At 54.2% G+C, this 26,592-nt stretch overlaps 9 protein-coding genes across 9 annotated transcripts; 4 read left to right on the top strand and 5 right to left on the bottom strand.

The window, feature by feature from the left end:
* Positions 1-1,308: 1,308 nt before the first annotated feature.
* On the top strand, positions 1,309-2,018 carry TRIREDRAFT_109489 (uncharacterized protein; the record flags this gene model as incomplete). The annotated part of the gene is made up of 5 exons (XM_006967236.1): positions 1,309-1,327; positions 1,618-1,771; positions 1,805-1,853; positions 1,908-1,912; positions 1,973-2,018. 5 exons carry the CDS (start codon positions 1,309-1,311, stop codon positions 2,016-2,018), a joined length of 273 nt encoding a protein of 90 aa, XP_006967298.1.
* Positions 2,019-2,453: 435 nt separating this feature from the next.
* TRIREDRAFT_122870 (uncharacterized protein) lies at positions 2,454-3,390 on the bottom strand. Its single transcript, XM_006967154.1, has one exon. It carries the CDS (start codon positions 3,224-3,226, stop codon positions 2,570-2,572), a length of 657 nt encoding a protein of 218 aa, XP_006967216.1. The 5' UTR covers positions 3,227-3,390; the 3' UTR covers positions 2,454-2,569.
* A 1,529-nt stretch (positions 3,391-4,919) lies between these two features.
* TRIREDRAFT_109487 (uncharacterized protein) lies at positions 4,920-7,837 on the bottom strand (the record flags this gene model as incomplete). Its single annotated transcript, XM_006967153.1, has 5 exons — positions 4,920-5,123; positions 5,258-7,350; positions 7,414-7,495; positions 7,567-7,613; positions 7,684-7,837. 5 exons carry the CDS (start codon positions 7,835-7,837, stop codon positions 4,920-4,922), a joined length of 2,580 nt encoding a protein of 859 aa, XP_006967215.1.
* A 419-nt stretch (positions 7,838-8,256) lies between these two features.
* On the bottom strand, positions 8,257-8,666 carry TRIREDRAFT_109486 (uncharacterized protein; the record flags this gene model as incomplete). The annotated part of the gene is made up of 2 exons (XM_006967152.1): positions 8,257-8,387; positions 8,621-8,666. 2 exons carry the CDS (start codon positions 8,664-8,666, stop codon positions 8,257-8,259), a joined length of 177 nt encoding a protein of 58 aa, XP_006967214.1.
* Positions 8,667-10,302: 1,636 nt separating this feature from the next.
* Positions 10,303-11,604, bottom strand: TRIREDRAFT_65290 (uncharacterized protein; the record flags this gene model as incomplete). Its single annotated transcript, XM_006967151.1, has 1 exon — positions 10,303-11,604. A coding segment is annotated over one exon (1,302 nt), but the record flags the coding sequence as incomplete, so codon positions are not given.
* Positions 11,605-14,025: 2,421 nt separating this feature from the next.
* TRIREDRAFT_30635 (uncharacterized protein) lies at positions 14,026-15,012 on the bottom strand (the record flags this gene model as incomplete). The annotated part of the gene is made up of 1 exon (XM_006967112.2): positions 14,026-15,012. A coding segment is annotated over one exon (987 nt), but the record flags the coding sequence as incomplete, so codon positions are not given.
* Positions 15,013-16,083: 1,071 nt separating this feature from the next.
* TRIREDRAFT_122868 (homoserine dehydrogenase) lies at positions 16,084-17,285 on the top strand (the record flags this gene model as incomplete). Its single annotated transcript, XM_006967235.1, has 2 exons — positions 16,084-16,159; positions 16,225-17,285. The coding sequence occupies exons 1-2, from the start codon at positions 16,123-16,125 to the stop codon at positions 17,283-17,285; spliced, it is 1,098 nt and encodes a 365-aa protein (XP_006967297.1). The 5' UTR covers positions 16,084-16,122.
* A 1,091-nt stretch (positions 17,286-18,376) lies between these two features.
* Positions 18,377-23,591, top strand: TRIREDRAFT_65607 (RGS-protein; the record flags this gene model as incomplete). The annotated part of the gene is made up of 4 exons (XM_006967234.1): positions 18,377-18,519; positions 18,571-18,755; positions 18,818-19,279; positions 19,792-23,591. The coding sequence occupies 4 exons, from the start codon at positions 18,377-18,379 to the stop codon at positions 23,589-23,591; spliced, it is 4,590 nt and encodes a 1,529-aa protein (XP_006967296.1).
* Positions 23,592-24,752: 1,161 nt separating this feature from the next.
* On the top strand, positions 24,753-26,203 carry TRIREDRAFT_109479 (uncharacterized protein; the record flags this gene model as incomplete). The annotated part of the gene is made up of 5 exons (XM_006967233.1): positions 24,753-24,953; positions 25,065-25,221; positions 25,330-25,485; positions 25,563-25,938; positions 26,020-26,203. 5 exons carry the CDS (start codon positions 24,753-24,755, stop codon positions 26,201-26,203), a joined length of 1,074 nt encoding a protein of 357 aa, XP_006967295.1.
* Positions 26,204-26,592: the final 389 nt, after the last annotated feature.

Here is a 26,592-nt window from a genome sequence, read left to right as displayed (position 1 = left end):
AACCACCCTCCTCCTCCTCCTAAACACCCCTCCCCCTGGTCCATCATGCTTCCTCTGTTTGCTCTCCACCCCTGGACGTTTATCTTTACCTGACTTTTCCCCATCCTCCCGCCTTCCGCCCTGCTTCTTTCTTTCTCTTTTCCCCCCGGCCAACTCCGTCTGATTACCTACTGCGTGAATGACCTAGATTGAGAAACATCGGGGACAAAGTAGGCAAGTAGTACGTGCATAATACGACGCAAGGTACATTTGTTTTCCCCCCAAATGCATTGAGAGCCAATCGTGTGGCGTAGCTTTTCTCGTCCAAGCTAGACGGTTAGCTGCGGCTCTTTTGGACGGGGATTTTTTAGACTGAATGACACAGTTGAATGTGGCTTTACGTTATCCGATGGTTTGGGGGGGGGATTGTCACTCTCTCTCTCGCCTTGGATTGTCATGTGCGCTGCTTCTTGGCTTTTGTATGTGGCTACGACATGGAGTATTACAGTATACACACATACACACACATATACACACACACACTTATACACTCACAAGTGCCAAAGCCAACCAGCATGCGAATCGGCGGCTCAGAATGTAGCATAGAATAAGGTACCCGGGTACTCGATCTGGGCAAAGGGCTGGAAGATGGGGGAGATCTGATCGAAAAGAGATGTTCGGCGGAGAAGGCGGGTGCTTCGGGAGAGCGGGATGAGGAAGGTCGGCGGTGATGGAGGCCCGGATGACGATGGTGATGGGATCAATTTTTCGTTTTCCAAGGGGCTTCTTCTTCTTTGTTTGTCCTGCTTTGTTCTTTTCAACATTTTATCTTCCTCCTTCTCTTCTCTCATCTTTCTTTGATTGGTATTATGCTCATTGACTCCCCGAAGAGTCTCCAACCAAGTATCTTCATCGGAGCAGCCATCAACCACTAGCCGCCAAGGCCCGGGCATTCTGGCCTCCCCAATCGGCAACTTGTTGTCACCCCCAGAAAAGGGAGCGCATGGCTGATTGCATTAAAAATGGCTGGTCTGGCCAGTTGATCGTCCGGCTGGCCCTGCGTCTTCAGCTAAACCGCAGCATGACCCCCTCCTCCTCCTCCCCTCCTCGCCTCCCCCCCCCCCCCCCCCAGCAGCCCAGAAGCAGTAACTCTTAGGCAATCATTACATACTAGTACTTGCCATCGTCCGCGCGTGTTTCTCTTGTCTGGCCGGCTTTTGAAACCCGTGATCGCAAGCCCGGAACAAACGCCGACCGGATCGCCAATTCCTACTTGTTACAAGTTGCTGTATTACTGGCTGGACGCCAAATGGCATGTGGTGCTGTAATATGATCAAGTACCTGGTATGTAAGTTGAGTGTGAGTGTGAGTTGATGTGTGTGGGGTTTTAATTCGACGCGGGTCCCCGAACCGGTCTGACGGCATGGGTGGGACGGAAAAGACACTGGATAGATGCCGAAAACAGCGATTAATGGTAGAAAAAACGGGGGTTGGTTGGGGTGGTGCATGGCTTTTTTGGACTGGGGGGATGTCTGGAGGTCAAGGTGATAATAATAGGTACTATTACTGGGATGACTGTTTGATGCTTGCATTGGTACGTACTACCTTGTATGTACAGTACTGCTGTTATTACCCCAGACATTGCTACCTACTATCGGCTCGACGGCCGTGACGATAAGGACCAGATGGCTGATCCCTGGTTCGCTGCTTATGCTCCTCCTTGCGCCAGGGCTGAGACTGACAAGAGATGGTCGGTGAAGACGAAGCCCTCGTCCATCCCTCGTAATACTAGGTATGTTAGTTACTACATGCATGTTGCTCACAGTGATGGCAGCCCCCTTTCGCCGAATCGAGACAACAGCTTGTTTCCCACCGTATGTATGACGGCATGGCTCTGCAAGGTTACTTGTATGTACCTAGGTAAGTAGGTAAGGTATGTGCGCACAACAGCTCAATCACCGCTTCAGACATGGAAGTTTCTTTTACACGATAGACGCCTCTTCCGGATTAGACAGATTCAAAGGGGAGGGGAGATCTAAGGTAAGGTAGTTGAGGTACGTACCTGAGGTGCGTGTTAGGTAAGGTAGGTTAGTAGGTACCTATCTCATCTGCGTCTAGCCGTGTTGGGACGGGGGTGAAGCTGCCGACTTACATAATAACAGATGGCTTGCCTTGCTTGCCGTTTGTCACACTGCTGGATTCTTACCTACTACTGCTGCATCTGCTGTTTGATTAGGACTCGTGATGCTGCATCAACAGCTGGACAAGAAGCCACGGCATTTGCATGCAGCCGTTGTTCATTCGTCGATGGACTTGGGTATGTATCTACAGGCACTCGTCTCACATACTGCACAACATGATGCTATCCCGTGCGGACAACTGATAGTTACTGGTGCTACCATGGCATCATGACGCAGGCAGAAAGCAGACACACCAACTGTCCAGACAAGAAGTTCCCAACAAGGGCTCGTTTTGTCATTGAAGGCATTAATTCTCTCCTCTAGCTACCACTGCCACTCTCCTCCCTTCTCCTCTCCTCTGCATCATTACATACATGGTTCGTCAGTCAAACAGCATCCCTGCATCCCTTCTACAGGAGACCAACGGCCGCAACGCCGGCAATCAGGAAAGATCCGAGGACGGCAGCGCCGGCGGTGGGAGCAGCGCCGTTGGTGGTGAAGGTGCTGGTAGGGCGAGAGCCGGTGACGGTGCTGTTGCGGCCGGGGGCGCCCGTGGTCAGGCCCTGGGAAGCAGTGGCCGTGGACGACGCAGACGAGCTGGACTGGACGGGCACGACGGCGCTGGTGGTGCTGGCCTCGGACGCAGTCTCGGACACGGACGTCTCAAAGGTCGTGGCCGGAGCGGCGGTGGGCTGCGACGTCACTTGGGCGTCGCCGGCGGCGGTGGTGGTGGACGCGCCCGACGACGATCCCGTGGCCGTGGCAGAGCCGGCGGCGGCAGCCTTGGTGTGCAGGTCCAGGTAGCTGGGCGAGTACGTCTCGGTGCCCGAGTACAGCGGGCAGCCGGGCACGGTGGTCTTGGGGGGAGCCCGGCCGCCGCCGCAGTCGAGGAACTCGCACAGCTCGCCGGAGCCGGGCACGTACCAGATGCGGCTGCCGTAGGCCTCGTACGAGGGCCGGCCGCTGGGGAAGACGACGACGTCGGTGTAGGTGCAGCCGGCGAGGTCCGTCTTGGCCAGGGCGGACGAGGCCAGCAGGAGGGTCGCGACGAGGGATCGAACGGCCATTTTGTTATTGGGGGGAGATTATTAGAGAGAATCGGAGACTTGGATCTGGGACGGAGTCGATTTGGCAATGTGATGTGCCTGGACGTTTGAGCGGCAGAAGTCGAAAGAATGGACGATCACCGGGGTGGGCGATCTTGCGGATGATGAGCGAGCGAGCGACTTGCAACGACGGGAGTTGGACTGACACGAAGCAAAGTCGCGTCTCGACGGCGACGGCGCCCTTTTTCTATTTCCGCGCAGCTGGGAGGGATCATGGGCCGACTTCTCTCTCTGGTGGCTCTAGTCTGCCCGTCGCCTTTCGGGTATTTCGAGATGAGACGCCACTAATGCGATCCCGTTCAGGCAATCGCCGAGCCACGGGGGGGGCTTCTAGACTCGGTTTGGCCATGGAAAGCCCTGCTTTGCTGCCTGAGATACGGAGTGCTGGAGTCGCAGGTGAGTCCCAAAGGTGTGTTGATGGGATGAATACGTTGCTCTACAAGGTGAGTTTGCATCGGCAGACTGTCCATTCCATCAGTCACAGCATCACTTGTGCCCCTCCCCCCCCCCTTTTCCCTTTTTGCTGCACGAAAGGCTCTTGTCGTTCAGGTGTGCTGCCCGTCTGGACAAATTCCGCGTCTTTTGCCACTCCACCCCTTGCAGCTATACCGTACAATCGCCACTTTTGCAGTCTTGGCCTCGGCGTCATGAAACTCACCATGAGGCATGCATTGAACCCCAAGTCCCACGGGACCTTTCACAATCGACTCTACTACTACTAGTATCGTAGGCCCTGCCGAACTTGATGGAGCATGAAGCATGAAGCATGAAGCAAAACGAAGAAGAAAAAGAATTGGATTCGCGAGTGGAGCGATGGGATGAGACCTAAAAAAAAATCCCGGAGCTAAGCACATCTCCAGCTGAAGTGCCCCTTGTCCGGAATACACACAACTTGATAGGATCAACCCTCACGTAGCTTGCTCATTCAGATCTATAAAAGGTATTAACAAGAGTGAAGTCAAGGATAGTAAGAACAAGATTCCTTGATATGGTCTGTCAATAACACACAAAAGTATAATTGAATCTGATGATGCTCACACTGGCCATGTGCAAACGAGTCATGAGGGTGCCCCCCCCCCCTTGATCTCCAAAACACTAGGGCGTATTATCGTACATACTAATTGGAGACTCGGGAAAGGCCCCCCCTTGTTCGGAACCTCGGCAGAGTTTTTGATGTGATGGGCTGCTGCAGGTCATTGCTGAACAAACAACCTTCAAGTAGTATGCATACCTTTGAACAGTTGGGAAGAGCGGGCAACGTCTGCCGTGGCTGCTTGAATGTCTGTTTGGGGCTTTGATTCGAACCAGGCATAGTATACAAGCTGTCAGAAATGATTATAGTATAGTATGCAAGTCATTAGGAATGAATAATGATTCTACGAGGGTGAGATTCATATTAGCGAGACTATCGTGTATGTATCTAGACGTGGAAAAGGGTATAGAAGTCGACAAGAAGAGGTCATTTGAATGGCTTGCTCAGCAACGACCGACTGACCAAGATGCAGTCGGATCAATAACCCCAGATATTCAGCAACAAGAGATGCAACAATAGATACAACGGGGGATCTCGACTTGAAAATCACCAAAGACGCAATAACTCGCTTCTTCCCATCTACGTGCTTGCTCGACCTCCTCCTCCTCCTCCTTTACACGCTCAGTTATAACTCCCAGGGGCAGGCCCAAAATACTCTCCCTCAGGCAACGTCTTGAGAATGCAATCATGATCCTCGCATCCCATGCTCACCACGCTGTTCCCCCACCAGTCAATCGTGACGCCCTGATACGTGACGCCAAAGAACTGCACAATGGCCGAGATGGCGATGCCCGCCGAAAACGCGGCAGACAGCACAAAGTTGTACTAATAAACCAAACGAATTAGCAAAATCTCTTCCCCCTTATATATATATATATATATATATGGATTTCCTCTGTCAAAACAGTAGCCTAAAGTGAACCCCCCCCCCCCTTCCCATGTCCAAGGCGCTTGCTTACCTTTGACCACAGAGCCAAGAACCGGCCCTTGATATACACCCACGAGAGCAGCGCCACCGGCACCGCAGGGAGCAGATAGGTCATGTTGTACGGAGCCCACAAGATGCCGCCGTTGAGCAGGGCAACGGGATGCGTCGCGCGAAGCACCCGGCTCTTGGGACACCACCTCCCGAGAAGCCAGAACAGGACCACGACGGCCGCGCCCAGCGGGAACCCCAGCAGCGTCGCCGAGTACTGGCCGCCCACGCCCCAGATCCTCTTGGGCCCGACGGTGCCCCAAAGGACGGCGGCGGTGAAGAAGGTGTTCTCGCCGGGACACGTGAAGCGGAAGGGCGCGTCCGGCGTGCAGACGCCCCTGAGGTGCACCTGGTACGAGACGATGCTGACGCAGACAAACGTCGAGACCAGCGTCGGCACCATCTGCGCGAAAAAGGTGATCCGGGGCGGGATCTTGACGTAGTGCGCAATCTTGAGGTCGTTGGCAAAGGACAGCGCGTGGGAACACGTCACGTAGCCGTACGTCTTGAAGAAGCACATGGCCAGCGCGTTGCCCTGCACAAACGACCCGCCGACGAACTCGGCCAGCACGTTGAGCGTCACCTCGATGCCCGTCATGGCGTAGATGATGCCCGTCGGGATCATGAAGATCAGACACAGGGCGATGCCGTAAAAGACGACGCCGGGGCTGGTGTGCGTTGGCCAGCAAGCAATCGCCGCGCAGCCCAGCGCAACGCTCACAACGAGCACAATCATGTACCACCACTCTGGCACTTCCCGGTACTTCTTCATCAGACGGTTATGCACGTCCAGGACCTGTCCTTGCTCGACCTCTGCCTTCTTCGAGGGGCGGAAGCTGTTGACAAGGTCTTTGAACCCCATGGTAATCTCCAGCCTGTGGTACAGTAAGCCATACGTCAAAGCAGCAGTATAGATGCTGAAAAAGAACATGTAGTTGACGACGTTGGCAGCGGAGAGATATGGCGGCGAATAGGCTTGATACTTTTCAACGTCAATGATGCCCCTGTCGTCGAGGATCGCACTGACGTTGTAGCGCTTGCCAAAGTGATCGTACGGATGGTTGGAGTTGATCGGTAGATAGGCAGTGTGATACGTGTTGGTGTAATAGATTGCGATGATAATCACCGACGTCAGCAGCATACCGATGAACAAGTTGATCGTACTGAACAACGGCACCATCAGCGGGTCGAGATTGTAAGTCAGGACGTTCCAGTCAAAGGTGGGCACCGGGTTGATGCCGAGGCCGTTGTTCGAGCCCGTGATGCGAGTCAAGTCGGCATTGTCCGGGGCGATCCAGGTCATCCAGCTAAAGGTGCCCAATGCTTGAAAGATGTAGTTGGGAAACCAAAAGTAGACAAACATGAGCGTGAAGGCATAAAAGAAGAACCTGAACCGGGACATTCGCCACATCTTCCCAAAGGGACCTGATGCTGGAGAGTTGCCCTCTGTGTGGAAAGCACTGTTCAGCGCAATGGTGACGAGAGCCTGCGGCCAAACACAGTAGGACGGGTATACGAGAAACCTGCGGCAGATTCCAGCCAGGCTGTAGCCGATAAAGTTGCTCGACAGAGCAATCAGGATCTGGTAGCCAAAGTTGATGGCCCACCGCTGGTTGAAGAATTGTGGGAGAAACTGGATCCAGACGATGTACTGAGTATACGGCGTGCTCTTTGCAATGCTGGCCATCAGCGTGATGAGCATGTGCTCCTTTCGGTTGAACGGGCCAGGATTCAAGCTGTGCCGGATACCAAAGAGAGTGATGCCCACGTCGGGCAGCCACCACTCCATCATCTTCCCCAGGGGATAGGCCAGTAGCTGAGGGACGTTGGACGTGACCGCAATGGCCGGCTGGCGAATGCTGAAGAAGCCGTTGATGAAGGCAATGGCGCCGGAGAACATAATGCCCAGGATCCACGCTCGAATGGTCGAACACGGCATGGTAGGGTCGTCGTGGGGGGAGACGACACTCCGGACCTCTGCATAGGGGCTATTGGTGACAATGAGAGCGGCCTGGATCTTCATCTCGGAGATTTGTTGCTCATACATGGCAGGCTCATTTGCAATGTTCTCGTTGTCTGCAGACGACTGGTTAGAGCACGGCGTGATTCAATGAACTTTGAAAAGCTCTAGCAGCATACTCAGAAAGTCCTCAATCTTCTCGATGACGTCCAGGGGAAAGTTGGGGTCCCTCTTGTGGAGCCGATGAAAGGTAGTCAGGAGCTGTTGAGGGAGCAAGACTCTAGTAGTCAATATCTTTGGATCGGGCTGCCGGATATGTCATGAGGACTTACACTTCGCACTTCATCGAGAGAGTAGCTTGCTGCAAGCTCCTTGGCCTCTTGCAGGTCATCCTCCGTCACGTGGAGGTCCCTCTCCGCAGTCACATCCTCTCCCGCGAAAGGGGGCACCTCGCTGGATTCGTTGTGAGTCTATCGAGGTATGAGTGTTAGTCGTCCATCTCGCATGCTTGGGATTCCAGAAACAACTCACGCCAGTCTTTTCGCCTAGGACGCCGCCCATTGCCATTGCCGCGGCGACAGGTCTTTCGGCCTGCTCTGACATGACTGCAGTCTCCGAGCTTCCAATGTCTCTTTCTCTCCGCGTGTTCTGCCGTGGCCCAACAGCCGGAGAATCTATTGCACCCCGGGTGGAAAGGATCAAAGACACTTGCAGGAGGTATAAAGAAAGGGTACACAACTGTCTGGGGGGGGCTGAGGAGACTTTATGTCTTGACCTCGGGTCTCCTCACGTCAGTGTCGCACAACCTGGCTTCTGCCGTTGGGTCTGAGACAAGAGCTGGAGTCTGGGTTGAAGCTCGACTGCCTCTAGCACAAAGGCCTGGAGTCACCCAAGGGGCTGATGAGGCAAGGTAGCTTGGGCAAGAGCCTGTTACAAGATGGCTGCTCAAATGGTACCTCTACATATCGGACTGGAACTCATCCTGTAGTCGAGACTGGAAGAAATAAGTTGTATCGACACGCTTAGAGCGGGTCGTGCAGCCATGGCACCTTTGGATCAGCGGCTGAGGCATTCAAACACGCGCAAGTAGATGCCGCAGGCAGCAGATGTCGATGCTCCAGCTTCATCCAGGGCCTTTTGTCAAGCGTGACACCTAGTGTCATGTTGTCATATGCTGCATGGGCCTGCCAAGGGCCTCGACTTTGTGTGAGTGTCAAGGTCAAGACCAACGACTGTTGAGTCTCACAGACGGATGATACTCCGAAAATGGCCATTGTGCTACTGAGACAAAGGTCTCGACCATGGATATGGACGTCCACCTTCGCTCGAAGCAACAATAGAGCGCCGAGAGATGTGGCCTAGATACAGTCATGGCACACCACTTACCATTGAACCACGGGACCTTTACTGATACACAGTCGAGAGCAACCATTGTTGGCCAGCGTCAGTTTCCCTCCTCTGCAGGATAGTTCAAGAGTGAAAATATCCGGAAAAGCATCATACAGGGGGACTGGAAAACCCACAAATGGGCCCGAAAGATGGAACGGCAAGACGAAGCCACGAAACGTCGAGTCCAGGTACACCGACTGACGCGAGACATCAAGCAGCTTTGTCCCCTCGGTCCCCTGCCGCGAACCTGCTGCTGCTGTAGCACACGGCCCAAGTATAGCAGCAGCATGCCTCTCTCCACATCCTGGGAAGTTGTGAGACACCAGCCCGCCAGAAACAGCAGAGCCAAAGCACCAACCGCGAAGGTGCCTCAGCAGATGGACGCTGCTGGATAAGAGGAACTTTTGATGCTCTTACGTTCCCATAGGGGAAAACAGGGTGGCCTCCGCTTCGTGTACAAGAGATTTATAGATGCGCTTGTCCTCATTCCTCAAGGCCATGGGTATTACCGAATCCCAGCGAGAAGCATGGCCAAGTCCAACCTCGGGCCAAGGCGTTCCGTCTCCGCCGTTGGTCTCGACCACCCGGCTGCATCATCCGCTCGGCGATTGACATTTTGCCGCCCGCAGCATCTGAGCGGATCGCTGCTCCTGTTGTCGGCCGTAGTTCATGTAGGGACGGCTGGTTCGCGAGAGGAATGTATGCAAGGGATCACGGTCTTCGTATCGGCGAATCAATGCTTTCGGATGGCTTATGATGAACGAGCGGGTGGGAGGGTGGTGAGCAAGTTGATGCTCATCCGACCGCAAACTCGCCTGTTGGCTTCGATATCCGACACTCCAAGTCTTGAAGTATCAAGCTTCAAAGTGCATAGGTGCGAACATGTCATCATTGTCCTCAACAGGCAACTTCTCAAGGCCTCCAAGGTTCGAGATGGCGAGAACAGGATCCGATTGGAGACGTGGGATCAACCGTACCTTATTCAATCATCCGAAAACAAACTGTGGTCTGTGCGCGCCCACAGTCAGCCATGGCGCTGACCAGGCACAGGTTCCCCGCCGGTATTCCATAAGCTGAATTGGGGCAGCACTACTACGTAGATCGGATATCGGGGTACGACGGAGGTACGCTACAGTAGCCAACATCAAACGGTCAACTCTCTCCGCCTCCTCTACCCGAGAAAGTCAATGAGACATTTGAGAAGTCGCTCCCCGTCCAGACTCAGAGCATGGGCAAACAAACTGGGTAGTCTTCACGGCACAGCTTCCAACGTATATCAACGTCAATTTTGAATAACTGCCAATTCAATGATATCACAATGTCAGGGTAGCCTGAACTAGGTAGCTAGTAGCTTGTATTGTATTATAGATTAAAGGCAGCGCGTCGTATGAGCGCTTGCTATGCATCTTGTTCTGCGTCTCTATCACCGACTTGATATCCCCGCCAATGTGACCATGTTGGTGTAGGCGCTTAGGTAGTTTCAGAAGCATCATAGAACATTGAACCGCAGGCAGGTAGTCAAGTCAAATGAGCATTGAAGAGCTTGGAATTAAGGAAAGAAACAATGCACCACATTGGTGATGATATACACGCAAACAATCTTCCCCCGGAAACCGTTTTAGTCAAACAATATAGCGAAAAGGAAAGTGAGACAACTTCCGTCTCGAGAACAAATGCTTTTACTCCGTCAAAACACCAGATTGCGACAGTGCAATCCTCTTCCAGTGATCACGCTCGGCCTCGAGCTTCGCAATACGGTCCTCCAGCTCTTCGAATCGCTGAGCCTTTCGCTCACGCGACTTTCGAGCAGCCAAGGTATTGCGGGCTCGCTTCATGGCCACTGTGTCGTTGGCGTCTTCAACAATGATGGGGGGCAGGGGCTTGTCTCGGCGGCGAGAGTTGACACCGGAGACGGAAGAGTGGCGAGTGCCGCTCGTGGGCGAACCACTCGCAGGCTTCTTCTTGCCGCTGCCACTGCCACTGCCTGAAGAAGACGATCGGTACATGGGCTCTGATTCCAAAGGCTTCTGGACGGGAGACTCGCTTGGGTTGACAAGCTCGTGAGGGACCGTGTCCGCAGAAGGGAACAAAGGATACCAGGGGTCGCTAGGACCGTTGTCAAATTCAGCAGTGCCAAAGTTGGGAGAGACGTCAAAGGAATCGAAGTCGGGACTGCCATTGTACAGCGAAGGAGACGTCAAGGCAGTCAGGGCCGCAGAGTTGGGCGCCGACATGAAGGGCTCCTGGACCAGAAGGTCCTGGGGAGACACAGTGCCAAGGTTTGAAGCTGCGCTCGAGGCGCCGCTGCTGAAGTCGAAGCTGGAAGCGACAGCCGGAGAAGAGAAGGCCGTGGAGGCACCTCCTTCAAAGACGGTGAAGTCGTCCAAATCGACATCTGTTGAGGGGTATGAGCAAGGGTGATCAGGAGGAGACGAGTTCGAAGAGTGGCACGAACCTGCAGCGTTCATCATCTTGGCGGCTTGTGTCAGGTTACCAGTGTCGGATGGAAACAAGGGTACTGGTGGCCGTGCACTGCGAGAAGACCGATTCAAGGAGACAGTTGAGGGTGGAGCCGAGGATGCGTAGAACTGATTCGATAAACGATTGCCGTATGCAGAAGACAATGCTGGGTGCCCGATAGCCTGGAGAATCTGGGCCACTCGTTGGTTCTGGACTGCGGGTGAAGCGTGCTTCTCGCGACGGGAGTGACAAGAGTGACGACGTTGGCTAGGTACTGCAATGCGACTATTATGATGTTGACGAGGCGGCGGGTTGTCGAACAGAACAAAGTCCTGCTGGGGATTCTCGACGGGGTTCAGGGACAGATGCTCGGATGGTGCCGGCAGGGCGGAAGCTGAGTTGGGAAGCCATGTTGACTGGGAATCCGTGGTGAAGACTTGAAAGTCTTGAGAGGAAATGTTGGCGTTGAGGAGAGAACTCGTGCTGATGCTATTCAAAGCAGGGCTGAAGTTCAGGTCGACCGAATGGTGAGCTGAACGAGAAGATTGAGTGGGGAGAATGTTGTTAATGTCCTGGGACTGAATTTTGACGGAGGGGGAAGAAACGCTCTAAAGAGGTTTGTTTAAATCATCTTGAAGGCAGCCTGAGGCTTCTAACGCTGTTTGTCTTGTATGAAAGGGACGTTTGGGGGTGGAGGAGAAGAGAAAAAAAAAAGAAGGGGACAAAAGAAAAGGCGTGGCCATGGCTTGTTATGTATTTCTCAGGCAGCAACTTTTTGGTGGTCGCGCACGACCGGGTACGTACCCGGCCAGCGGTACAAGGCCAGGGCTCTGGAGGCTTGCGCAGCCCTAACACGCACCGGCGCCAGGCAGCGCGTCAGGCTGTTAGGCACCCGCTGGGCGGACCACTAGCAGCCGTGTACTCGGGCGTCGTAGGCGCTGCAGCGATTGGCAAGCCAGAAGCGCGCCCTTGCCAGCCGTTGTGGCCCCGCCGGTGAGTCACACTTTTCAGCGCCATGCCGCTTCAGGCCTGGCCGCGAGAGCGCCAGCCCCAGTCGGTGCCACCCAGGCCCTTTGGCGACTTTCCCCAGCCGATCCAAATTGATTACGGCGAGGAGCGTCACAGTGCCGCCGACACGGTGCACCACAAACTCCTCCCAACGCCTCAACCTGGGGCATCACGATGCCGTCGTGCCGGCAGTCGGTTGAGGAATAGACAGGGCGATTGTGTACAAGTCAGCTACAGGAATGAGAAGACGGAGAAGAAGGCCATCGTAGTATCAACAACATCAACAACTCCGTTCACTTGTGAGCGCTTGCGGGGGCATTGCGCAAAAAAGGAACAGATAGGGAAAGGGAGCAAGTGCAACGTTGGTTGGCTATCGAATCGAATACTCCATACTGGATAATTCTTTGGTGTTTTGGGTGGATTAGCAATCCATCTTCTGCTCTCGCTACCAGCCTCTAGCCTCGATTAGCCCCCCCAGACCAAGCAAGGTGCAAATCCTCCTCCTCACAAGTGCCCCATCCCGGACCAAGCCTTGCTGCACAGTATCACTCGTCATCCTGCACGCCGGCCAAGTATATTGCTCCTGCGCGGCGATGCTTGGTTGAGACAGCATCTCGGCATGAGAACACGTCAACCACATCAGTTTCAGCTTCACCACACGTTACACGCGTCGTCTTACCGACGATGGCTTGTAATTTCACGCCGACATGGGGACAGCCCGTCTGGATGCCCAACACTGAGGCGCAGACACAGGTCTCATTTTACCCGCTGCAGCTGGAACTCGGCCCCAAAGATAACTGAGTAATGAACGAGCACAGTGATGCAGTTTCCTAGTGATACGAACATGTCCGGTCGTTAAAGTCGCCCCGAGCTTCAGTAAGCAAGACTCCTGACAGACTATGAGTATGTATGCTCGCCTGCCCGTTCGAGGAAGACGCAGCGCACTACTACTACCAACAACCGGCTTCACGGCGCAAACCCCGGACAATGGAGGATCCTCCTTTCGTGCCAATGCAGCCCTTCGGAGCCCGTCGAAGCCCGTGAAGCACATGCTCTGCACCCGTAGCCTTGCACACGCTGGTGAATGGCCGAGCAGAAAGCGCACGCAAGCAAGTGACGACGGCGCACACGACCCAAACAAGCTTTGCACGCTCAATCAAAGGGAAGCTGGCCGTCACATGGAGGAACCGCCCGCAAAAGGCCTCATCTGAAATTACTCCGTACGGATTGTCCCGTCCGCCAACTGTGCGGCTGGTTGGAATGTCCTCTTGTTCCTGGCTGTTATACGATGACAATACGACGACATGCCTGGCCATCTCTACAGTAGACCCTGGTGGCGCTTCTTCCTTACGTGGACTGGATAAGGCAGTCAACATGCTGCGTGGATGCGACGTGTATCTTCTTCCTGTCTCTTTGCTGCTGGAAACAGGACACGATGTCCTTCGTTTTCGTCCTTCTGTCGATTCGTCGCGGGCACCATGAAGTCCTCCTATTGGCTCACTGCAACCCGTCTGCCATCCAATTCAGCCGCAACCAATCAAGAAGGCAGGGCTGGACGAGGGGCTTTCCCAAAGGACAGTATCATGGGAAAAATGACCAGAAAAGGCCTCTTCTGCCGCTATTACCAGCCCGCGGTGGAGGGTATTGAGCCGCGTGGCTGAAGCCAAGGCGTGCTGCTTTCAAAGCTATCGCATGGCCCGGACATTCTGGTTGGACGTGCCTGATTCTGTCGTGCAAGCCGCTCAAGTGGTGGGCAGCTCTGGTTCGAACAAAGTCGCAATGCAGAACCGCCGGGCATAAGCATTGAGTCCTGGAGCGAATGCGACCGAGCGTTTGGCAGAATATACGAAGTCCTGCTATTCCGCACTCCGCAGTGTCCCTATCGCCGACTGCCCTCTGTACAGGTATAGTAGGTCCTGTAGGGCCTTCTCGTTTCATAGTCCTTCCAGGAAGTCGTCGGCCTGGCGCTTCGCCCGCCTCTCTCCCATGTCCTTGCGGCGCTGCTCGATTTCGCGCCGTCGCGCAGCCCGCTGCTCCTCGCGCTGCTTGCGAAGCTCCTCGGTCCTAAGCCTCTCCTCTTCCAGCGACTTCATTTCCTGCGTCCGCGTCTCCTCGTCCTTGCTGAACTTGTAGAACCCGACGCCCTTGGTCCGGATCTCGTGGTCGGCGTCGTAGTGCTTCATCTCGGGCGGCGTCGCGCTCCTGTCCCGCTTGCGCGCCAGCTCCTCCATCTTGTCCGGGTCATCCGGCACAAACGCCATGGCCTGGATCGCGTCGCCGTAGATGAGCTTGCTCGGAGCGCTTGGCCGGGCGGACATGCGCTCCAGCTCCTCGGCGCCCAGCAGCCCTCGCCGTATGCGACGCTCCATCTTTTCCTTTTCCGCCCGCGTGGTTCGCCGCGTACGTCCAAATTCGTCCTCGTATTCCACAATCTCGTCGTCGCCGCTGCCATTCGCGTCCTCGTCCGAGCTGGACGTCTCGTAGTCGTCTTTGCCCTCCGTCGTCTCAGCCCACTTGCGGTCAAAGTCCACCAACGGCGCCGCCTCGTTCTCCTTGGGCACGTAGTCTCCGCGCTTCATCGCGGCGTAGAGCCGTGCCTTGCTCTCCATTTTGCGCTTTGCGCGCTCAAGCTCCCGCATCTCGTCCTCCGTCCCAGCCACTTCTTTGAGCACCAGCTTTTCTGACTTGGCGTCATTCTCCTTGTTGCTAGTCGGTGTCTTTTTTGACTTGCTCGTGCTGCGGAATATGTCGTCCTTGGCCTGTTTAGAGGGTCTCGGGCGCCCAGAAGTCGTTGACGTTGATCCCTGGGCGGCGGAATTTGATATAAGCGACGTGAGCTGTGCTGTAAAATCCAATGAGGAAGAGATGGCCTCTCGTTTGTGCCGCTTTTGCGGCCTCTGGCCGTAAAGATCTGGATCTTGGGGCATGTTGAGCTTTCTTCTCTCTCCGTATCTGCGTGAGCTTCTTGGCGTGCACCTTCCAAGTCGACTTTATTACCCTCAGATCGGTAATATCCTCTTCAAGAGAGAAGAATAGAAAGACCAAAGAGCTGGAAGAATCGCGTGGAGACCAACAATGATGTCCTGAGCTGGGTGAATACCTGCTTCGGTTTCGCGTCAAGAAGTATAAAGTTTGATATTGGCCTCCGTGTTACTGACAAGCCGGACGTCACTGCCCTCTCCGATGACTAAGCACGTTCTTCGTGAACGGTTCTCCAGCACGAGTTACGATACAACCCAACTGTACCCAGGTTGCCAGGCACGAGATCTCCGCAATGCTGCCCAATTACCTAGAATTTCATGATTCTATCTGGATCTATATTCATTGATTGCAAGAGTACCTAGAAGATCAAGCGAGTTCAACCATTGTGCCCAGAAGCACGGAATCGACGCTGGGTCATGTAGCTCCAAGCTTGCCTCAAGCCCTATAAATCAGATGAGGTCTGGCCCAAATTCAGGATTCGGGGAATTGGTGTAGGGGTATCACGTTTGCTTTGCATTTGTTCGGTCTGGATGCAGGTCTGTAAAAGGTCAGGGGTTCAAATCCCTTATTCTCCAATCTTTTTGCTCTCCTTTCAAACTGCCGGCTGTATCTTTGGCTGCTCCACGAGAAAGAGGAAGGTTCTTTTTGTCTATTGGCGATTCTTCATCATTGGTGTCTAGAGATGGGCTAGGAGGGGCTCAGAAGCGCCGAGACGACATATCATGAGAATATGGGCTTGACTGCCTTGAGTCGTATACCCCGTGCTTACCCCAAGGCTCAGCAGCACCAAGATTTCATGCACCAACGCGTCACATACCAAACTCCGTGATGGCTTGCAACCACTTTGTACAACCACACGGAACTCGTCAGCGTACAATTGAAGTGATGCGGCGCCCATCATGTTCAAGTTGGTCCACTGGCCTGTGCTAGCTTCAGCATAAGCTCTGCGAACCCCACCATCAAGCACACCACCCCGCTATCGGACCTGAAACCCATCATCTTCATCCTCGAGCTCTTTTCGCAGCAATTCGTCCGCCATCAAATACAAAATGGCTGCCGTCAACCAGGTTTACATCGCCGTCATTGGTACATGCTCCTATGAGACGCTCAATCATTCGATCAATTCAGACTAACCAATGGTTGTACATTAGGCGCTGGTGGCGTCGGCAAATGCTTCCTCAACCAGCTGCAAGGCCTCGCTTCTCGCAGGCCGTCTCCCAAGCTGAGCCTCTGCTACATCTCGACAAGTCGCAAGGCTCTGTACAACGTCGACTACACCCCCGTGAGCATCGAAGGCGTCACCGAAAGCCTCGCCGCCTCTACACAGGCACCTCCTCCTCTGCCGCAGGTGATTGACTATCTGGCCGCCGCCCCGGCAAAGGTGGTCTTGATCGACAACACAAGTTCCCAGGATGTTGCCGATGCCTATCCTCTGGCCTTGAGCCGAGGCCTCAGCATCGTGACTCCCAACAAGAAAGCCTTTTCCGGCTCGTACAAGCTCTGGCAAGATATCTTCACAGCTGCAGCAACCTCGGGCGCCAAGGTGTACCACGAGTCGTCAGTCGGCGCTGGTTTGCCAGTTATTTCCACATTGAAGGATCTGGTTGAGACTGGAGACAAGGTCACCAAGATTGAGGGTGTCTTCAGTGGAACTATGTCGTTCCTCTTCAATTCCTTTGCGCCTACTGAGGGTCAGGGTGGCAAGTGGTCGGAGGAAGTGAAGAAGGCAAAGGCCCTCGGCTATACCGAGCCGGATCCGAGAGATGACCTGAACGGCCTCGACGTTGCCCGTAAGCTGACTATTTTGGCCCGCCTGGCAGGTCTGCCCGTCGAATCGCCGACGTCTTTTCCTGTTCAGAGCCTTATTCCAAAGGAGCTCGAGGCTTGTTCGAGCGGAGATGAGTTTCTCGACAAGCTGCCCGCTTTCGACCAGCAGATGGAAGACACCAAAGCTGCTGCGGAAAAGGCTGGAAAGGTTGTCCGATTCGTTGGCAGCATTGACGTCGCTACTCAGCAGGTCAAGGTTGGATTGGAGCAATTCGACCGCTCGCACCCCATTGCCTCCCTCAAGGGCAGCGACAACATCATCAGCTTCTATACTGAGCGCTATGGTAGCAATCCTTTGATCATTCAGGGCGCGGGTGCTGGCGGAGAGGTGACGGCTATGGGTGTGACGGGAGACCTTATCAAGGTGCTTTCGCAAATCGCTTAGAGAGTATCCGAGATATCTTTGTGCTTTGTCAAGAATATGTCCAATGCAAGAAAGAGACGCCTAATCGAAGAACTTTCGGTCGCTTATCGTCTTCTCGCTCGCAGATCGTGATGGTCGGAAATGGTAGTCGCCGTCTTCGTGTCGACGCTCGCTGCCATTGTGTCGGCTGTCGCAGAGATTTGCGCCTCTTGCGTCGAGATGCAGTACGTTCTCCAGATCCATAGCACAATGTCGAAAATGACGCAAAGCACAAAAGGGACACTGAAGAAGAGGCCCAAAGCCAGCTATTCCAGAGGGTCAGAGCAAGAAGAGAAGCAGAGACGTCCAGTCCAGCACTCACGCTGATCCACGATATCGTGTTGACGAGAAACGCAGAACCGGGAAACGAGAGAAATGCGAAGAAGCCAGAGGCATCCCAGAGTAAAACAGACATGGCGCAGAGCTATTGAGGAATCAATCGTGGTGGTGAACAGAAGAGGGAGGCCCTTGCTTGCCCGCGGCGACAGCAAAGACAAAGAAAGTGAACATAAGGTAAGGTATACAAGCTCAGGAGCTGTCTCAAGTGCTGCTAGCTGGTAATTTTCGGGCTGGTCTGCGCAAGGTGCTGTCGCGATGTCCAGGGGTGGGAACGGAGCCCTCCAGTGATTTGCGACGTTTTGTACTCGGTACTTGAGGCCTCGTCCCGGACAGCTTCCAGCAGCTCCGGTCTCACCACTTGATCCCGCCACGCTAGAGGGCGATTACCTCAGATTGCCAGTGAGCTGACATTCGTGATCAATCGACCGTTGCGTGCTCGCCGGGAGTTGTTGATACGAAAACGTCTCAGTTCTGGACAGACGATACTGGTGCCATACCGCAGTCTCTGGTACCTGATGGAGCTGAAGCTGTTTGGGTGGGTAGCATTGCCGCTAATCCCAATCAAGGTTTGTGCCATCAAGCGCATGCTCCCTACTCTGTGCAGCTGACCGCTTTCCTGTTTTGTCATGCCAAACCTTTCCTCAGTCGCCAGGTCAGATATTGACTTCTCATCATCACTTGTCTGTCCCTCCAAGCTCACTCAGAAGTATTGCCAAAGAGGCTACAAAAATACAATGGGAAATCAACGCAATAAGAAAGTCAGGCGAGATCAATTTAGAGAGAGAAGAGGCCAGGATGGCGTCGTCTTGCTGCCCCGGAAAAAGCTCTATCGCCAACGAGCTCATGCAAATCCTTTCTCAGACCATCTATTAGAATAGTGAGTGTGCGTTGACGAGGATCGCATGTGCGTATGCTAACTTCTTGACAGCCCAATTTCGCCCGAGCAGATGGACTGGTCATCATATTACCCGGCTTTCGTGGATGAAGAGGCGCCGAGGGAGGAGTCTAAGCCTCCACGGATGAAGCAGGATGTTGAGGTTGTTGACATTGGATGTGGCTTTGGAGGTCTGCTGGTCGGCCTCGCTCCGGTTCTACCGGACAAACTCATTCTTGGTGCGCCAATACCGCCTCTACATGCATTGAAGTAACATAGATTGTCGACTAACGCCGTGTAGGTCTTGAGATCCGTACTACAGTTACACAGTTTGTGCAGGAAAGAATATGGGCGTTGCGCGCACAAAACGCCGACAAGCTATATCAAAATGCAGCTTGCATACGCGCAAACACGATGAAATTCCTGCCCAACTTCTTCAAGAAAAGCCAGCTGAGCAAGATATTCATATGCTTTCCGGATCCGCACTTCAAGACGAAAAAGCACAAGGCACGGATTGTCTCAACAACCCTCAACTCCGAATACGCCTACGCTCTACGTCCTGGAGGCATCATCTATACAATCACCGACGTCGAGGCGCTGCACGAGTGGATGGTGGAGCATCTCGATGCCCACCCTTCCTTTGAGCGTGTTAGCAAGGAGGAGGAGGAGAGCGACGAGTGCGTCAAGATTATGCTGAGCGAGACGGAGGAGGGCAAGAAGGTGGAGCGGAACAAGGGGCTCAAATTCGTAGCCCTATTCCGCCGTTTGGAAGATCCTCCGTGGTAACTGGACATGTATGAGGCGGATCAAATGATAAGTCGCATAGGTACTCTGTTGGGCGAATTCATCTTTCCAGATGATGACCCAGGGAGGACGGGCGATGTGAATAGTAGTACATTAGCACACAATTGCGCATCATATCCTGTACTTGTTTGGTGCATTCCCGGGGAGCTTCACGCCATTTGTGAACATTTCAGAAGAAATCAGTTAAGAATTCATGAGCAGCCGCAGTTGACTTCATGTGAAGTGGCATCATGCATTCTGTTATGTACCAATCGTGTGTCTGGCCTGCTGTCAGCTGTTCATGCATTCAGGGCGCCTTAGGTAATGTACTTCTTCAGTTCCTGCTGTTGAGCCCAAATGGAGTGCTTGCAGGTCGCTACTACTAGTACTACTGGGTAAGTGCCTACGTAATGGTGGGCCGGCCGCTAATCGATAACGACTGGGGGGGTTGCAACAGCACCCGCTTGGAGCATCGCAGTCGCAAAGCTCCAGCCCCATACGACTACCTACATGCCGCCGCCGCTTCCTCGCTCACCGCGTCTTTCAACAATGATGCTCAGCAGGAGACTATGGCCCTGAAGCGAAGAGATGCAGTGCTTGCTGCAGTGGCCTACTTCATTGCCTGGGGCTACGCCGTCAGCTGCTTCTCGGCGCTGCGCTGGGTGGGATATGCCTTCGTGGGCGGCATCGTCATCAGCTTGCTCTCGCTTATCGCGGCTCTCGTCCTGACCACACAGCATCCTCACAGCGATCGACATGCACAACCACCCAGAGTCTCCTTTCTGAGCTCGCAGAGATGGAACGCCGAAGCAGAAGCACTGCGACAACGACAGGCGTACCACCGGGACCCCATCGACCCCAGCTTCCCCCAGGCGTCTCGAGCTCTCGACGAGCTCCTGGAGCTGATTCTCCGCGACTTTGTCCGCTCGTGGTACTCTCACATCAGCCAAAACCCGATATTCGAAAACGAGGTGGACAAGGCCATCCGACAGGCACTCCTCAGCCTGGTCGATTCGCTGCGCAATAAAGACCTCGCTGACGTCGTCACGAGCCGCTTTGTGCCCATTCTGACGGCCCACTTCCACGACTTCTACGAGGCCGAGAAATCAGTGCGGGGAAGAAAGCTGAATCGATCAGTCACGGAGTCTGAGGAGCTTGATCTTGCCATTGCGTCCAAGTTCAGAGATGGCAAGCTACATCCCGCTGCTTCGCTCTCGTTTCCGGACACCAAGATGGTGCAGCAGGATTATCTACGGTCGTTGGTCGAACGGCTCCTACCTAGACTTCTGCCGAAAAAGCTGCTCTCCAGCCGGGCCGTCTCCATCGTCGTGCGGGAGATTGTAGGCTGTGCAGTCTTATTCCCTGTCGTCCAGTTGTTAGGCGATCCTGACACATGGAATCAGTTGATCGAAAACCTGGGCCGCTCAATGCTCCAAGATAGATCTACCGTTCGCAAGCTCAGGGCTGCACTGGACCAACATGCATCTCCTACCCCAAAGTCCAACAAGCAAGCCGTGGCACCGCGGCTAGCTCCTGGAGACAATGAGCGCAAATTCGAAAAGTTCATTCGCGCCATCCGCAGGGTCGCTAACCTCTCTGACGCACGGAGATTTCGCAGCGAAGTGGCCAGCCAACTCAAACGCGATTCCTTACAGGAAAACCAGGATCCAGTCTATCTGCGCCGGCTCGAAATGGGAAAGCGACTGCTGGATGAGAGAGTACATCACCTAGCGGCGGGAGGCAACCGTCATGCTCCTCTGCCACCTCCTTCTGCAGCGCCCAGCTCTACCTCGAAGCTCGAAAACGCCTCTCTCGTAGAATTGTTACGGGATCCGGCAGGTTTATCATACTTTATGGAATACATGGACCGCCAGCGTTTGATGCCTCTGGTGCAGTTTTGGCTCGTCGTCGATGGCTTTCGCAACCCGCTGGAAGATGACGGCCAAGACGACGAGCTCCCTTCCACATTGCCCATGTGGACAGACTCGGACCGCCTGGACTTGCTTCAAATCCACCAAGCATATCTCTCGAAGCCGGAACTCAACGTCCCGGAGTCGGCCAAAAAAGCTGTCAAAGAATTTCTCCAAGCCGGGGTATCTGCCACACCCGCAGAATACTACAAGGCCAGAAGAGCCATCCTCAGAGCGCAGAGTGCAGTCTTGGAAACGATGCGCTCTCGATACTTTGAGGGGTTCAAAAAATCAGACTTGTACTACAAATGCCTGGCATCGCAGGAGATGTCGCGTGCTGCCATGTCACCACCTCCCCCTTCTCACCAGAATCCTTCAACGTCAGGCAGAAGTCATTCATATCAGTCCAAGCCCAAACCCACGGCACGATTTGCTCCGCTGCCAGCCGGCCCATCTAGACGACTCTCTGGTTCCATCTCTGATCTCAGATCTGCGCATGCGAACGGCAGTGGCTCGGATTCGCTTACCGCCTCAAGGAGGTCGCTCGACGACGATCGACCTGCGAACCCTCTTTTTGACGACGATGATCTGGACAATTACGGAATGATGGATTCAGTGCAGAGCTTGGACCAGGGTCTGTCGAGGCAGCAGACACCCGATAAGCAAGTTGTGCAAGCGGTAGAGCAAGCATTGACGGACATCTTGGAGCACGACAGGCCGCAGACTGCCGAGGACCTCCGAGCCTCTCTATTTGATACCGAAGACAACACGTCGAGCCTTTTTGGTAACGATAATGACTCTAACCGAGGTTCGTTTGATGCTGGTAGACCTCAGCCTACGACAAAAGAGGCTGGTAAGCCTACTCTATCGTCATTGGGGCTGGTAAGCGCCGCCTCTCGAATCGGCGTCTTTGTTGACGATGACCTCTTTGGGGACGAGGACAAGTATCTCCCAGAGGGCAGTGACGATGTCGATGAAGATGGTCAATCCGACGAGGATGATGAGATACACGAAGCCGCCCCAGGGGACCTCGGATTGGCGGAGGCCATTACTGCGCTGACAAACGACATTGATCGCTTGGTGGCACAAGAGGCGGTCATAGAATCCTTGACGAAAAAGGCAGAGCTCACAAACAATGCAGCGGAGTTGCGGATCCTGAAAAAGTCAAAGATGAGTCTGCAAAGGGAGATCCGACGGAAAGAATTGCAGCGACAACAATACGTGATACAGGAGAGCGATAACAGTCTCTACGGACGGTCAGAAATCAGGATCAAATCGATCCAGGTGGGGCGAGAGGATGATGGTCGGGAATTTGCTCTGTATGTCATCGAAGTCCAGAGGAACGCGGGTGAACAGATGCCGGCGTCGTCCTGGGCCGTGATGAGACGATATAGCGAGTTTCACGAACTGCACCAAAAGCTGCGCTCGAGATATCCCTCCGTACGCAACCTCGATTTCCCCCGCCGCCGTGTGGTGATGAAATTCCAGAGCGATTTCCTCCGCAAAAGACGTGCAGCACTGGAGAAGTACCTGCGGGAGCTCCTGCTTCTGCCCGAGGTGTGCCGTAGCCGTGAGCTGCGAGCATTTCTATCACAGAGTGCCATCGCGCCAGGCGCGGACCCGATGGACCGGGAGAACAAGAAGGACATGATGACTCGTCTGTACGACTCGGTGGCTGACGGCATGGAGGACATTCTCGGCAACATCCCGGTGCTCGATCAGATCTCGGTCGCGGGGCAGAACCTCATTGCGGCGGCAACCAACCAGCTCAACACGATGCCGCTCAATACCGGGGAAGAAACATTCCCTGCCGCGGAGGCTGAGGCGGAGCTGGACGCCTTTGAGAACAAGGAGATGGAGCCGTTCATCAAGCCCATTTGCGACATATTCCTCGAAGTGTTTGAGCTCAACAAGGGGAACAACTGGCTGCGGGGAAGGGCTGTTGTGGTGGTGCTGCAGCAGCTGCTTGGCGGAACCATTGAACGAAGAGTGAGAGAAAACATCAAGATGGCGGTGCAGGAAGAGTCGCTGCTTCGGTATATGGGCTTGCTACGCAGCGCACTGTGGCCGGACGACGAGCTGGCTCGGGATCGGAAGCCACGCAGCGCTGCAGAGAAGAAGAAGACGCGAACTGAAGCCAGCCTGATGCTGGCAACGCTGGTGCCGGACTTGGCGGGAAACGTTGTAGGACGAGTCAATGCTCAGGCGGCAAGCCGACGCCTCTTTGCAACGTTTAACAATTCGAGGCTCAAGTACGAGAATCCGTCTAATCCGCTTTCGTCTTGTGTCAAGGTCAATGTCTTGCTAACTCGGACTTGCAGTTCTCATCTTGTGTTTACGATACTCGACGAAATTGTGTCGGTCCTCTTTGACGAGGCTTGAAGCGTTCTCTGAGCATCCATTATATTCGCTGGGGTTGACATTTTGAAGCATTAACAAGCATGGCGTGGGCGTTTCCCATTCAGTTCAATCATTATTTGCTCTTTTCCTTATATCATCAGTATTCTGCTGATTTTGTTGTCTTGTTGAACCTTGCTGCGGTTTATCTAGAGTCATTGAGCGTGCTCTCTGAGAACTAGTTGATAAGAGCCTTGCATGAGCCTTGTATGACTGTGATGCTTCAGAAGACTGGCTGGAGGCATATGCAAAAGCTGTTCGTGATTGACGCAGGCTCGTTTCACTCGTCCTGGCAATAGAAAGGGCTTGATGCGTACCATAGCTCGCTGAATATGATACATCTTTTCTCTTGGATGCCGTCTTCCCTCTCTATTAGTTTTGAACCTGGTGTGATTTGAAGGCTCAACCCCAACGGTTGCCATGCCGCGTAACTAGTAGATCTATGAAGCACGAACCACCTGGAAATGCAGCGCCCTTAGCAGAGATCAGGAATATGTATTGGTGCTCAGGTTTCCTGGACATTGGCCAATTGGATCGAACTCGGATGAGAGATCCGTGATCTACAGCGTCGGTCTTGTTCAGCCCGCGAAGAGCCTCACCGATTAGATACTACCTTAGGTACCTTGGGTACGCAGCTGTCGGAGCCTGGTTAATCCCGATCCGTGTGGGCTCCCGCACGTCCTGGGCGCAGTGGGGGGTTTGTCTTGACCTTAAGCCATTCTCTACTAGCATCAGCCAGCACAGCTTCCTTCAACAGCCACATCCAGCCTTGATTTGTGCCTCTCCTTCGCCCGGGCAGACACTCTTTCTCGCTGCCATCTCATCTCCAGCGACCGCCAACGAGACTCGCGATCAGAGGGCCCACGAAGAATCACTCGCCTCGCCTCGCCTCGCCTTTCCCGCCATAGCCTGGACGCTTCAGCCTCGCAATCCCGGCCTTTAGCCGCCAGCTGCTCGACAACCATCCCTCCCTTGGCTCGCTTCGAGACACGGTGACGACGAATTCTCTCGGCGGAGAATCCTCTGGCAACACGATATCCATCCCGCGCTGCTGCCAAGGCGACAGCTCCATCTGCCCAACCTCGCAGCCTGCGAACCCCCTCCAGCCACTGTCGGGCCGCTAGGGAACCCCCCGAAACCGCCAGGATGATGCCATCCGCGCACGTCTACGGCCACCACCAGTTCAATCCCCAGGCGGACTCGGCCTGGATGCACCAGCAGGCGGGCCATCACCAGCAACACGCACACCAAGCCGCCGCGGCCGCGGCTGCGGCTCAGCAGCAGCAGCAGGCTCAACAGGCCCAGCAGCAGGCTCAGCAACAGCAGCAGCATCAGCAGCAACAGGCGGTCCAGCAGCAACAGGCCCAGCAGCAGCAGCAGCAGCAGCCCCCTCACTATGGACGGATGCCGGGTGGCCATGCGAACGTCAACAACAGCATTGCGGCTACCCATGGGCAGGATGGTGGACATGACAATATTTCGGAGGACAACCGGCGGACGATGGCGTATATTGCAGATCTTTTGAGCGAGAACACTAGGGAGGCGGCTCTTCTAGAGCTTAGCAAGAAGAGAGAACAGGTGCCCGAATTAGCTCTGATATTATGGCACTCTTTCGGTATGGAATCTCGTTCTTTCCCGAGCTTTATCCCTCTTGTTTCCCTTCCCTCGCACCTTTTCCTGTTATTATGAAGGTGATGCTAATTAGGACTCTGCCACTTTGTAGGCGTCATGACCTCTCTCCTGCAGGAAATCATCTCTGTATACACACTCCTCAATCCCTCGCAACTCACAGCGGCCGCATCGAACCGAGTGTGCAATGCACTGGCTCTCCTTCAGTGCGTGGCATCGCACAACGACACGCGCACTCTGTTTCTGAATGGTGAGCCATCCGTCATCGAAGATGCTTCTAATAAACGTTGGCAGAGGGCCAGGGATGGCTAACGCACCGCATGACAGCGCACATTCCTCTCTTCCTCTATCCTTTCCTGAATACGACGTCCAAGTCCCGACCGTTTGAGTATCTCCGCCTGACAAGCCTAGGCGTCATCGGGGCCCTAGTTAAGAACGACTCATCCGAGGTGATCAACTTCCTTCTCACAACCGAGATTATCCCGCTGTGCCTTCGCATAATGGAGACTGGATCGGAGCTCAGCAAGACCGTTGCCATCTTCATTGTTCAGAAGATACTGTTGGATGACAATGGCCTCAACTACATTTGCGCCACGTACGAGCGATTCTACGCGGTCGGCACTGTCCTGAGCAATATGGTTGCTCAGCTTGTCGAATCCCAGACGGCTCGCCTGCTGAAGCATGTAGTGAGATGCTTCCTTCGGTAAGGCTTTCCAGAGACATTGAAGACAGAGGAAAAAAAATGCAGCCGAGAGTGACCTTTACTGACTCAAAAACAACGTAGATTGAGCGACAATGCCAGAGCGCGAGAAGCTCTCCGTCAATGCCTTCCAGAACCCTTGAGAGACGCCACGTTCTCGTCTGTTCTCCGTGACGATGCGGCCACTAAGAGATGCCTCGCTCAGCTTCTGATCAATCTTTCCGACAACGTTGTGGACCCTAACTCTGCCGGTGTCTCTGCTCTATAAAGGACAGAAGAAAATGAAGAGGGGAGAACAGAAACGAGACGTGCGGACTCGGGAATACGAAGAGCTCCCCTGAGTGGGAGAGAATCACACGGAACTTTAGACCACGGTTTTTCACGAAATGATATTTGACGGCAAAGGAAGCAGTTGACGGACAAAAAGTATTGTGCCTTATTGATACCCGCAGCATATTTCTTTCCATCTTGATCCGAGGCGCTCGACATTGTCCTTTGCCTCGGCATGCCGCGAAGGAGGCGGGGAGTCGTGCTCTGCGAGGCCTGGACAAGATCTAGACCTTGGATGTACCATTTTCTCAGCCAGGGCGAGGCGGATCATGTATGCACTGGGATCAGTGCCTTGTTTTTACAATGGGGTTTAATTTTTCTTGTTTT

Source organism: Trichoderma reesei (assembly GCF_000167675.1).
Source record: "Trichoderma reesei QM6a unplaced genomic scaffold TRIREscaffold_16, whole genome shotgun sequence".
Taxonomy (NCBI): domain Eukaryota; kingdom Fungi; phylum Ascomycota; class Sordariomycetes; order Hypocreales; family Hypocreaceae; genus Trichoderma; species Trichoderma reesei.
Note: the sequence above shows the minus strand (reverse complement) of the source record. Positions and strands in the feature narration are given on the sequence as shown.